The following is a 13,355-nucleotide window of genomic DNA, read 5'->3' as shown; positions in this document are numbered from 1 at the left end:
TATAGTAACCCTTTTACTGTGCCTTATTTTCAATTAAAATGTGATTACTGATGTGATTGTCATTACAGATTTACTTTAATAATTTAGATAATGATTTATGTTTTACGTAAGTCGCTATAAAGACTTAATGAGGAAATATTTCCGACGCTCTGACTCTAAACGAAATTATTCCTTCATATAAGAGAGAGGGAGAGAGAGAGAGAGAGGGGGGGGGGGGGTGAACGACTGATCTGTTCAGAGAAGGCCCCAGGAAATGACTGCCCAACCGAGACTAGACGGATTCCTCGACCCAAAAACTCGAACTTAAGCATTTAAGTGTCGCGCCGCCGTGATGGTTGCGGCAAGAGGCATATTGCTATAAATGACCCTGTTTTCAATATGTGGAGTTTTCTGGATTCTGATCACACTACCGTGTTCAGGAGAGTTTTTTTCTACGGAAGATAATTATATATTTCAACATTTAGTGAATAACTGCTGAAAACGACTTTAAGTAAAACATGTTATAAACATTTTTTTTTAAGATCTTCACAGTTCAACTTGTCGAAATATCATTTTCTTTTTATTTTGTCAAGTTTTTACAATACATCTTGATTCTACAGTTACTGCTGAGTCTGAAGGTGTCAACCAAAACTGGTTATCCCGTATATGAAGTGAGTTATGGCATATACTATAAAAACATTTCTCACTCAATCATGTAAAATGCAGTTTTAATGCTAGCGAGAGAACGAAGCAGCCAATTAACTGCGAGCTTAGAAACCCGCTTAGGCACCAGCGTGAACGGCCTATTGTTCCACCAATAATAATTATCTTCACTATTTCATTTCACTGGTAAACTCTGAAACTCACTTCCTGTGCGTGTGTGTGTGTGTGTGTGTGTGTTTTATGTAGCAGGGACACTGGCCAAGGGCAACAAAAATCCAGCAAAAAAAAAAAAAAAAAGGCCACTGAGATGACAGTCCCATAAAAGGGTCCAAAGCGGTAGTCAAAAATTGAAGGATAAGTGTCCTGAAACCTCCCTCTTGAAGAAATTCAAGTCATAGGAAGGTGGAAATACAGAAGCAGAAAGGGAGTTCCAGAGTTTACCAGAGAAAGGGATGAATGATTGAGAATACTGGTTAACGCTTGCATTAGACAGGTGGACAGAATAGGAGAGAGAGAGAGAAGAAAGTCTTGCGCAGCGAGGCCGTGGGAGGAGAGGAGGCATGCAGTTAGCAAGATCATAAGAGCAGTTAGCATGAAAATAGCAGCAGAAGACAGCTAAAGATACAACATTGCGGTGATGAGAGAGGAGAGGAGTTGATGAATAATAAGAAAAGAGTGGGTGACAGGACAGAACCCTGAGGAACACCACTGCTCATAGATTTAGAAGAACAGTGACCGCCTACCACAGCAGTAATAGAACGGTCGGAAAGGAAACTTGAGATGAAGTTACAGAGAGAAGGATAGAAGCCATAGAAGGGTAGTTTAGAAATCAAAGCTTTGTGCCAGACTCTATCAAAAGCTTTTGATATGTCCAAGGCAACAGCAAAAGTTTCACTAAAATCTCTAAAAGAGGATGACCAAGACTCAGTAAGGAAAGCCAGAAGATCACCATTAGAGCGGCCTTGACGGAACCTATACTGGCGGTCAGATAGAAGGTTGTGAAGTGATAGATGTTTAAGAATCTTCCTGTTGAGGATAGATTAAAAAACTTTAGATAGGCTGGAAATTAAATCAATAGGACGGTAGTTTGAGGGATTAGAACGGTCACCCTTTTTAGGAACAGGCTGAATGTAGGCAAACTTCGAGCAAGAAGGACAGCTGAAAGAGTTTGACTAGGCAAGATGCAAGCACGGAGGCACAGTTTCGGAGAACAATAGGAGGGAACCCATCAGGTCTGTTACCGCCGAGCGGATGAAAGACCACCGAGCGGATGAAAGTTGTTGTTGTTGAGCATGTGTATGCTAAATAATATGATCTGTGTTATGAGAGTTGAAGTGAACGAGTATATGAAGCATTGGTAACACTAAAGAAACTAAGTCATTAGAGAAGAGATTATGGAAACTGAATCCATTATAGTAGTTAATCACAGCAGTGAAGATGTGTGAGAGGAACTAGCTGTGGAGAGTTTAGCTGCAGAGAGGTAGTGAGAGTTGTGTTTACGTGGTAAAGTTGATGACATGGCACGAAGGGTAGATAAGACACAGAGGGATCTTTGTAGAGGAATGAGTCACCCAGGAACTATTGCTGACCTAAGGGTAAGACGGGTAGGCGTGCGGTGCCGAGGGCCAGCAGGAACGAAGCCCGGAGAAACAGATTCCTTTGTACCACCACCGAGTTAGGGTGTGACTACTCCAGGAAAGATCGGAGCTCTACAATACAGACGCAGGTGTTGCTTGGTGACAGGCATCCTTAAGACCCCAAACACGTGAGTTCCACATCTGTGTTACGAGGGGTTGATTGCATTAATTAGCATAATCCATAATTAGTGATACGTTATGTTGATACAGTATGTAATAGTTTGTAGTGCTACGAACGTCTTATGTTTATTATGTATGTCTTCAGGTTTGACCGAATGCAATAAACGATTCGCGTCACCGTGTGGGTCTAAAATCCTTTAGCTGCCTCCGGGCAGCTACAAGGGCCATAAGCCTTCCGAGGGTTTAGGCCAGCGAGGGCATGGAAAACATCATTGCGAAGAATTTTTATAGGTACCATGAAGTAGTCAGAGGGTGGAGGAGAAGGAGGAACAAGCCCTGAATCGTCCAAGGTAGAGGTTTTAGCAAATGTTTGAGCGAAGTGTTCAGCTTTATAAATAAATGTGATAGCAGTGGTGCCATCTGGTTGAAATAAAGGAGGGAAAGAAGAAGAAACAAAAGTTACTGGAGATATTTTTGGCTAGATGCCAGAAGTCACGGGGGTGGGTGGGAGGGAATTAGATCTTGAAAGATTTTGACACTTTCTGTTAATGAAGTTGCTGGCTAGTTGGAGAACATACTTGGCATAGTTCCGGGTAGAAATATAAAGTGCATGAGATTCTGGTGATGGGGAGGCTTAAGTACCTCTTGTGGGCCACCTGTCTATCATGTATAGCACGAGAGCAAGCTGTGTTGAACCAAGGTTTGGAAGGTTTAAGTCGAGAAAAAGTGAGGAGTGTACGCCTCCATGCCAGACATTATCACCTCTGTTATGTTATGTTATGTCTGTTATGTGCTCATTACACAAAGAAAGGTCTCTGACACGGAAACAGTAATCATTGCGCACATAAACACAACATCCAGCTTTGGATCGAAAATGAAGATAGAGAAAGTAAGAAGGAACAGAAAAGGGGCTACTGTCAGTTGCTTCAGGCACTTGAGTTTCTGTGAGGAAAGAAGATGTGGTTTAAAAGAGGAGAGGTGGTGTTCTCCAGATTGAAAATTAAATCTTAGACCACGAATGTTGCAGAAGTTAATGAAGAAAAAGTTGAGGGGGGTGTCAAGACACTTAGGGTCGTCGTCAGAAGGGCAGTCCGACCTGGGGACATTTGTGGTCCCCTCCCCCGATGGGGACTCCAAAATTGGTGTACGAGTCGCCATGAATTTTGAAATTTTGAGTGAAGGGTGTGTGTGTGTTATTAGGTGCTTGTAGTTTTGTGTGGAAGAAGAGAGTTGTCTTTAGGGCAGGCTGTGACTTCCCCCCTTGTGTTGTGAGACACAAAGGGTGAGGTCACAGCTGGGTTTAATGATAAGTTCACAGCACCCCTTCATCCATTGTTTTAGACCTCACTGGGAGTAATTATCGTTTTGGCAGGTGCCTAGTGTTCTGTTTAGTTTTAGTTTTTGTATGTATTTCTCATTTTTGCTATTATTTTCATTCAGCTTGACAATTTTATGTTATGTATGTTATGTCCGTGGAGTTCCAAGTGTCACTGGTTGACTGTTTCATTATTTCATTCAGCTTATCAATGCAGTGCTTGTGTAGCTATTTAGCATTATTACTGTATTATTATATTATATGCTTTATTTACCTATGTTAATAAAAATAATAATAATATTAATAATAATAATGATAATAATAGTAGTAGTAATAATAATAATAATAATAATAATGATAATAATAATAATAATAATAATAATAATAATAATAATAATAATAATAATAATAAAAATAATAATAATTCTTCATCTTCTTCATCTTCTTCTTCTTCTTCTTCTTCTTCTTCTTTCTTTTTTTTTTTTCTTCTTCTTCTTCTTCTTCTTCTTCTTCTTCTTCTTCTTCTTCTTCTTTACTTATTTATTTTTTATTTATTTTTTATTATCATTATTATTATTAGTAATGGTAATAGTCTGACACATTTAATAGCGCACACACCCACCCACACACCCACCCACACACATTATCATGTAAAGAATAGGCTTAGCACGTAAATAATTCATAATGTCAGAAAAAAAAAAATTTCTCAAAGTAAGTTGGTGCTCTCCTTCAAAAAAACCTGGACGAAATTAGGGCATGAGAGAGAGAGAGAGAGAGAGAGAGAGAGAGAGAGAGAGAGAGAGAGAGAGAGAGAGAGAGAGAGAGAGAGTGACGCAGAGTGAGGCAGGGTAGGTAGGGGAGCGAGTAATATTCTGTCAATGATAGCCAGTCTTCGGCGAGTTACTGCGTCATGGGTAACTTTCCCTGTAGAATCATGAGTGCGGCATCTCAAACGTGTACTTTTATGGCCGGATTCTCTGTTTTGGACGCTGCCAACGCCTCCTGTTATCGTCCTCTGTTGGGATGCGGTCAGGGAGGAAGTGAGGGAGAGTGAGAGGGTGAGTGTGACCCAGAAACCCGGTGAGTGGGGCGGTGAGAGTGAGAGGGATCCGGTAGTTTTAAAGCTTCAGAAGTATCACATCACTGACCCTCTTTCCTACTCTTTCTCACTCTCTCTTTCTCTCTCCTCCCCCTCTCTCTCTATCTCTTTTCTGTCCTCGGTTCCTCCCCTCCCCCCCCTTCCCTCACTCTCTCCTCTCTCTCTCTCTCCTCTCTCCTCTCTCTCTCTCTCTCACTCTCTCTCTTCTCTCTCCTCTCTCTCTCTCTCTCTCTCTCTCTCTCTACTCTCTCTTCTCCTCACCCCTCTTCCCTCTCCCTTTCCCTCCTGCGTGAAGTGGAAGTAATATTGAGCCAAAACTCCACACGATACGCCAGGTCACTTCGTTTTTTTTTTTTTCTTTCTTTTATTTTGCCCTTTTTTTTTCAGGCTCTTTTTTTTAGTTCTTACCTTACCAGGAATTGTTGCGAATATTTAGATTTCTTTTTTTCTCAATTTTGGTTTCTTTTCGCTCTTATTTCTTTTGTAGTAAAACGTGGAAGCTTCTGCGATAGATTAGAATTTTTTCTGCATTTTCTTTTATTTTCTTTATTTTTTTGTTATTTTATTTCTGTTTTTTTTAATATATATATGTTACGGCCATTTTGGGAAAATTGGTCGTTTTACCAAAATTGCCGGTCATTATGCAAAAAGACCAAATTCGTGGTCACATTGCAAAATGACCTAAATTTCTCAACATTTTGCAAAACGACCAAGATTTTGGTCAGTTTACAAAATAAACAGTATTTTTGTTTGGTCCGTTTTACAAAATCTCCATACAGTAAGCAGCCAGATGGAAAAAAAAAGCGAGGGAATGATAAAACGTTACAGTTGCAGTACATAACCAATGAGTATTGCTTAACTGTCCTTATTTTAGGTTCAGCTAATCATCTCACACACACACACAACACACACACACACACACACACACACACACACAAAGTTCGAACCCACTTCTTTTTGAACACACACACACACACACACACACACAACACACAGCACACACACACACACACACACACAAGGTAAGATAGATTAGTTAGCTTGTGTAGAAAATAGAAATGATAAGTGATGAAATTAATGGAAAAGCATGTGACAAAGGGGATGACTAAAAGGATAGGCGGGAAAGGGAGATATTGGTTCATTTACTGGTTTGTCATTCACTTTTGCAAATTACTGGTTCATTGCTGGTCGATCATTCACTTAATATCCTCCCCCCTCTTCCCCCCCCCCTCTCTCTCCACAATAGTAATGGGAGCTGACTGTATATACTGTGGTCAGTCAGGCACTGCTGAAAGCCAGGAGAAGACGACCAAACGTAGTGTTACTCCCAGTACTTTGTGTGTATTTTTATTATACTCTGGAAATCTGTACAATGGAAAATAGAAAAACTGATTTTTTTTTCAAAGCTGATAGCGGCTGAGGAGAAGAAAGGCATCAAATACTTCGAGTGTTTGTTGTTACAGAAATGAACTGCGAACAAATTATGAATCGCTTGGATGAACTTAAACGTGTTACACATTAAAAAAGACTCAGAAAAGACTATCGTTTGTTACGAAAGTATGAAATCCTTGAAGTCACAGTTGAAGGTATCACCGTTAAGAAATTGCAGAAAAAGGGAACTAATCTTAGATTCGTATGCGCTGAAGATGTGTTCGATGTTGGATCGATTGCCTATTCATCGTGCACGTGGGCATGGAGGGTAGAACTATTGTCTTTAGGGAAACAAGTGAAAAATATGCCAATGTTTCAAGATCCCAAAATTGAGTTGCATTTACAGTTCTGTGAGGAGTGTCATCTGAAAAAAAAGCACTGTACGCAAGTCTGTGACCGTGAACGCCAATTGTATCCAACAGTATGAACTCACGAGCTCAGGTTAGTAAACAAGCACTGGTTAAGCCCGTTGATAGTAATTTCATTATTGCCATGGCTTTGTTGTCAGAGGGGAGTCTTTAATACCCTTGCTTTTGTTTACGATTGCAAATATATTATTATTATCTAGCAATATTACATAATCTTTTTTGATGTTCTGTCTATTTGTAGGTCGACTTGATCGATATGCAGAGCCAGCCAGATGGAAAACATCGTTTCATTCTGAACTACCAGGATCACTTGACGAAGATGGTGTGTCTTCCGGGCTCTACAGACGAAAAACTGCTGAAGAGGTTGCTTTCCACCTCGTTGATATATTCTGTGACAAAGGAGCCCCCCATATCCTGCAGTCTGACAATGGAAGAAGAATTCTCAAATAAGGTAAAGAAACAAATGATTTATGTAAATCTCTCTCTCTCTCTCTCTCTCTCTCTCTCTCTCTCTCTCTCTCTCTCTCTCTCTCTTCTCCTCTCTCTCTCTCTCTCTCTCTCTCTCTCTCTCTCTCTCTCTCTCTTTAAAACTCACAACATAGCAATATTGGAGTTAAAGAATCACCCTGTATATGACAAAAACCTGATATACGCTTTTCAATTTTCAGCTTGTCAAGGAAGTTCTGATGATGTGGCCAGAGTGCAAGATGGTTCATGGCAAACCACGACATTCCCAATCGCAGGGCTCGGTGGAACGTGCCAACAGGGATATTGAAGCCATTCTCGCATGTTGGATGTTGGACTGCGCTTTGTCCAGTGGAAGAAAAAATACCCGCTTTCACTCCGGAATTGGAAGGACACCATATGAGGCCATGTATGGACAGAAGGCTCGTCTTGGTGTTGACGCAAATTTCTGTACCAGAGGAAAGTCCTGGACGGTATGCAGACGGAGGAGCAGCTTGCAGAGGCACTAGGTGTTGTCAATGAGGTCACAGACACAGAGGAGGAAGAGACAGGTGTTGAAAAGCAAGAAGAAGCATCTGCTGTCATTAACTGCATCTCCTGTGGCAAAAGATATTTTGGTTTAAATAGTGATGCAATGTGTGTGAGAACCCATGTCACTCTAATACTCCCGTGTTCTATGAGGAATAACGATGCTGATGAGTCTGTGCTTTGTTCCATCTGCAGTCGGAGTCAGAGTATTCATACTGAACAAATGAAGTCCAACATAGAACAACAGAAACAAGCCCAAAAAATGATCGATAATTCTGTGAAGAGATTTCAATCAGCCAAGGTAGGGGGAAACTGTGATGGTTCCTGTTCCATTAGTTGACCGCGGACGTGCAGAGTTTCCTAATGTGAAGGCAGTTGTTTTTCAGGCATTGGACAATGGCACATATAAGCTTGGTACAAAACACGGCCTGCTTAAACAAGTGTACACTCGCAACCAATTTAACTCCATGTCTAGAAAAATTCCTTTCTCTTGATGATGTTGTACAGGAGCGGGAAGTAAGTCTGCGGGAAGTAGCAATTGCAGAATCAATGGGACAAGGTCAGGGATTCGCTAAATGCTCTTGCACTAAGTCATGTATGACCAGACGCTGCAAGTGTTTTAAAAAACTCTGTATTATGCAACAGCAGATGCAAATGCAGTGCCTCTTGCTCCAACAAGGTCGACACACAATAAAATTAGTTATGTTCACTACGTTTTATCATTCCCTCGCTTTTTTTTTTCATCTGCCTGCTTGCTGTATGGACATTTTGTAAAACTGGACCAACGATAATTTTGTAAACTGACCAAAATTCTTGGTCGTTTTGCAAACTGACCAACGATAATTTTGTAAACTGACCAAAATCTTGGTCGTTTTGCAAAATTGTTGAGAAATTTAGGTCATTTTTTCAATGTGACCACGAATTTGGTCTTTTTGCATAATGACCGGCAATTTTGTAAAACGACCAATTTTCCAAAATGGCCGTAACATATATATATATATATATATTTATATATATATATATATATATGATATATATATATATATATATATATATATATATATATATATATATATATATATATATATATATATATATATATAATTTCATTTATTTATTTTTTTTATTTTATTTTTTGCAACCCCATATGCCGCCAACCTTGTTAGTCTCGTGTTGTTGCTGTGGTCGTTCTTGTGAATGGTGGTCATGGTGATGGTGGTGGTGGTGGTGGTAATGATGGGTGGTAGTGGCGTTTGTGGTGCGTATATGCCGAGTAGAAAGGAAGGGTTAAAAAGGATTTTTCCTAAAGGATAAACATATTCCTACAGAGGCAAAGAAAACACTAATATTTGAATCAGTTCTGGGTACCAATTTTAATATATGCTTCAGAAAGTTGGACATCAATAACAAGAGACTGGAGCAGAATTTCAATCGGCAGAAATGAGAACCTTAAGAGGAATAGTAAATAAAAACTAGAAGAGATCGAATCAGAAATGTTGAAATAAGAGAAATGAGTAACGTCAGTCAGAAGCAAAATAGAAAAGGCACAGCTAAGATGGCTTGGACATGTGGAGAGAATGCATGAAGAAAGAATTACAAAGAAAAGATGGAACTGGAGGCCAGAAGGTAGAAGATCTAAAGGGGAGACCGAAGAAAAGATGGAAGGACGGAGTGGAAGAAATCCTGGAGGCGAATGGGCTGGGGACGTTGGAGGAATTGAGGGAGGAAGAAAGTTATGAGAGGACTAACTGGAAAAGAGTTCTGGCCCGCCTGACAGGCTGAAAGCCCACCTGGGAGCAGAAAATGAATTGAACTGAATTGATTTTAATAGTCTTTTTCCTAGTGTTGAAATGCTGCGGTGTGGATATTTGAGAGGATTAACAGGAGGAGTTCTGGCCCGCCTGACAGGCTGAAAGCCCACCCGGGAGCAGAACTGAATTGAATTGAATTGATTTTAATAGTCTTTTCCTAGTGTTGAAAATGCTGCGGTGTGGATGTTACTCTTTTATGATTGCTTTTGCTTGTTGTTGTTGTTATTGTTGTTGTTGTTGTTGTTGTTGTTTGGTCTTATTGCATGTAATTCCAATGTGATTGTAAGGGTTGTGATTTTTGTTGTCTTTGGTTGTTGTTGTTGTTGTTGTTGTTGTTGTTGTTGTTTTTTGCTGGTGCTGCTGGTTTTATTGCACTCGTTTTTTTGCTGGTTGCTTCCTTTGCCGTCGATGTTTACACTCCCGTTCTCGTTCCTGTCATTGACAGCCGGTGCAGCAATTCCAACAACTTATAGGAATGACAAACACAATATGTTGTTACTTGAACTGTGATTCATTCAGTCGTATGCAATGCACAATGCCTTGTTGAAGTGTTCAAAATTAATTAAAAATGTTTTTTAGGTCTGTTGGTTTATCTGCAAAATTTGTTTCATTGGGCAGAGTAGTTTTCAAAAAAATATTTTATCATAGTTATTGCTGAATTAAAAATAAATGATCAACGGGAAATATTTTTAGGCTTGTTATGTGGCATTATTAAAAGCTTGCTCCTTATATATTATTTTATATCTTGGTAAATATTTAATCAACAGGTGACCCAGCACACAAGTAAACAAGAATGTGACCCTAGTTTCAGACTCTCATAAGAAATTATAATATGAAAATTATATATCTGTATATAAGCACAGCCTTTGCTCCTTTAAAGAACATTTCAGTCCCTCGTCCCTGAGTACTATTTTGTATATAATTCTTAGTATAAACTCTTTTCTTAACGTAATGACCTTCAAGGAATGTCCTTAATTCACTGTCCTTAATCAAGAATACCTTCTCAATCTACTGTCCTTAATTCAGGCTATTTTCTTAATCTGCAATCCCTAGTCCCAAACAATTATTTCATCCAGTATCTTTAATCCAGACTATTTATTTAGTCCCAGTGTCTTAATCCAGAATATTTCCTGAATCTAACATTATTAATGAAGACAATTTATTTGTTCCAGTATCCTTAATGCAGATTTTCGTAATTTATTATTCTTAATCCTTACTATTTCCGTAATTTAACATCCTTAATTTAACATTCCATTTCTTTTATCCATCCTTTATCCTTCCTCCAGACTACTTTCTTAATCCACTATCTTTAATCCTTAAATTGCGCACAGAAAGAGACATCACAATACAAGGCGAAAATCTAAATACAAAGGTATACAGTGTAATGAATGACAAGACGGTGATGTGAAATGTTACAGCACATGAAAGTGGTACATTATGTATTACAGCAAACTTAACAAACTCCAAAAAGCACGCCAAGATTGACTTGCCGGAGAATGATGGCTCCGGCCAGGAGAAGGCTCTCTCTCTCTCTCTCTCTCTCTCTCTCTCTCTCTCTCTCTCTCTCTCTCTCTCTCTCTTCTCTCTCTCTCTCTCTCTCTCTCTCTCTCTCTCTCTCTCTCTCTCTCTCTCTCTCTCTCTCTCTCTCTCTCTCTCTCTCTCTCTCTCTCTCTCTCTCTCTCTCTCTCTCTCTCTCTCTCTCTCTCTCTCTCTCTCTCTCTCTCTCTCTCTCTCTCTCTCTCTCTCTCTCACGCAAGAAAAAAGAAAAAGAGAAAGCACTAACTATAGTAGAGTAGAATAAAGAAAAGGAGAGGAGAGAAGAGAAGAAAAGAGAAGAGAAGAGGAGAGGAGAAGTGAGAAGGGAAGAGGAGAGAAGATAGGATAGAGGAGAGGGAAGGGGAGGACAGATAGGATGGAAGAGAGGAGAGGAGAGGAGAGGAGAAGAGAGAGTAGAAAAGAAAGGATAGTCGAGGAGAGGAGAGGAGAGGGGAGGGGAGGAGAGGAGGAAGGAGAGGAGAAGAGAGGAAAGCAGAGGAGAGGAGAAAGGAGGGGAGAGGACAGGAGAGGAGTTGAGAGGAGAGGAGAGGAGAGGAGAGGAAAGCAGAGGAGTGGAGAAGAGGAAAAAGGAGTCGAGAGGTTAGGAGAGGACAGGAGAGGAGAGAGGAGAGGAGAGGAGAGGAGAAGAGAGGAGATAAGAGAAGAGGCGAGAGAAAATGTGATTTAATATGAAGGCAAGGAAAGGGAAGAGAAGATAAAAGGGGAGAAGGTAAGAGGAGAGAAGTAATGAGGAGAGAAGAGGAAAGGGGTGGAGAGAAGAGAAGAGAAGAGAAGAGAGGAGAAAAGAGAAGAGAAGAGAAAAGAGAGGAAAGAGGAGAGGAGAATAGAGAAGAGAAAAGAGCAAAAAAGAGATGAGATAGGAGAGAAGAAGGAAGAAAAGAGGAGAGAAGATAAGAGAAGAGAGGAGAGGATATGAGACAAAAGAGAAGAGGAGAGAAAAGAGGAGATAGAAGAGGAGAGGAGAGGAGAAAGTAGAAGAGAAAAGAGAGGAGAGAGGAGAGGAGAAAGAAGAGGAGAGGAGGGAGGAGAGGAGAGGAGAGGAGAAAGGAGACGAGAGGAGAGGAGAGAGGAGAGGAGAGAAGAGGAGAGGAGAGGAGAAAGGAGACGAGAGGAGAGGAGAGAGGAGAGGAGAGAAGAGGAGAGGAGAGGAGAAAGGAGAAGAGAGGAGAGACGAGAGGAAAGGAGAGGAGAGGAGAGGAGAGGAAAAGGAGAGGAGAGGAGAGGACAGAGGAGAGGAGAGGAGAGGAGAGTGGAGATGGGAAGAGAGGAGAGGGAAGGAGAGGAGAGGAGAGGACAAAGGAGAGGAGAGGAGAGAGGGGAGAAGAGGAGAGGAGAGGAGAGGAGAGGATAGGAGAAAGGAGAGGAGAGGAGAGGAGAAGAGAGGAGAGGAGAGGAGAGAGGTACTGGCGGAGGCAGAGCGAGCGAGAGCTTCCTGCTGCCCAGAGTCATCATTTTACCTGGCAAGTGAAATTTTAGCGCGCTTTTTGAGTTCCTTGTGTTGCCCTCATATTTTCTGTACCACTTTCATGTGACGCAGCATTTCACATCACAATCTCCTCATTCATTATATACTTTGACATTTAGATTTTCGCCTTGCATGATGATGTGTATTTTTTGTCCGCAGTTTAAGTGTTAATGGGGACTACTTTCTTAATCCATTATCGTTAATCCAGACATTTTCAATCCCCTTTCGTTAATCCCGAGCATTTTTAACATTCTATTCTTAATCCGGAGTATTTTCTTACTTAATCCATTATAATAAATTCCGAGTATTTTTTTTAATTCCGTATCCTTAATAGAGATTATTTTCTTAATCCACTAGCCTTCATTGTGACTATTTTTCTGATCCAGTGTCCTTAATCCAGAGTATTGTTTTAATCCGCTATTCTTAATTCTGACTATTTTCTTAATTCATTATCCTTAATCCAGATTTTTTCTTAATTTACTATCCTTTTTGTGAATTTCATGACTCTACTATCATTGTTGCAGTCAATTTCTTAATCCATTTTCCTTAATCCAGACTATTTTCTTCATCTAACATCTTTAATTCGGAACAATTTGTCTAATGTCCTTAATCCAGACTGTTTCTGTACCTAGTTCACTATTCCTATTTTCTTTTTTTTTTGAGCTAATTAATTTTTCCCTCTCCTGATCTCCATGATACATAAAAAAAAAAAAAAAAAAAAAATATGAGGGCAGTGAGGGAAGATGTTGAGGCTGAATTGTTTTCTGTTGAGCTTGAAGGTCATAGTCGAATCAACATAATCTATGGCAGCTCGTAATTGACAGAGCAGCGGTCGTCCAAACACGAAGTCGAAGTCGCTAACCCCCTGGTTGGTGTTCATCTGCAGTGTGAGTGTGCCGCTGCCAAGCTGCAGCATG

At 40.2% G+C, this 13,355-nt stretch overlaps 1 protein-coding gene across 1 annotated transcript; it reads left to right on the top strand.

Moving 5' to 3' along the window:
• Positions 1–6,667: 6,667 nt before the first annotated feature.
• On the top strand, positions 6,668–9,049 carry LOC135108622 (KRAB-A domain-containing protein 2-like). Its single transcript, XM_064019778.1, has 5 exons — positions 6,668–6,685; positions 6,854–7,063; positions 7,281–7,550; positions 8,113–8,164; positions 8,934–9,049. The coding sequence occupies exons 1-5, from the start codon at positions 6,668–6,670 to the stop codon at positions 9,047–9,049; spliced, it is 666 nt and encodes a 221-aa protein (XP_063875848.1).
• Positions 9,050–13,355: the final 4,306 nt, after the last annotated feature.

This window comes from Scylla paramamosain, chromosome 17 (genome assembly GCF_035594125.1).
Source record: "Scylla paramamosain isolate STU-SP2022 chromosome 17, ASM3559412v1, whole genome shotgun sequence".
Classification (NCBI taxonomy): domain Eukaryota; kingdom Metazoa; phylum Arthropoda; class Malacostraca; order Decapoda; family Portunidae; genus Scylla; species Scylla paramamosain.
Note: the sequence above shows the minus strand (reverse complement) of the source record. Positions and strands in the feature narration are given on the sequence as shown.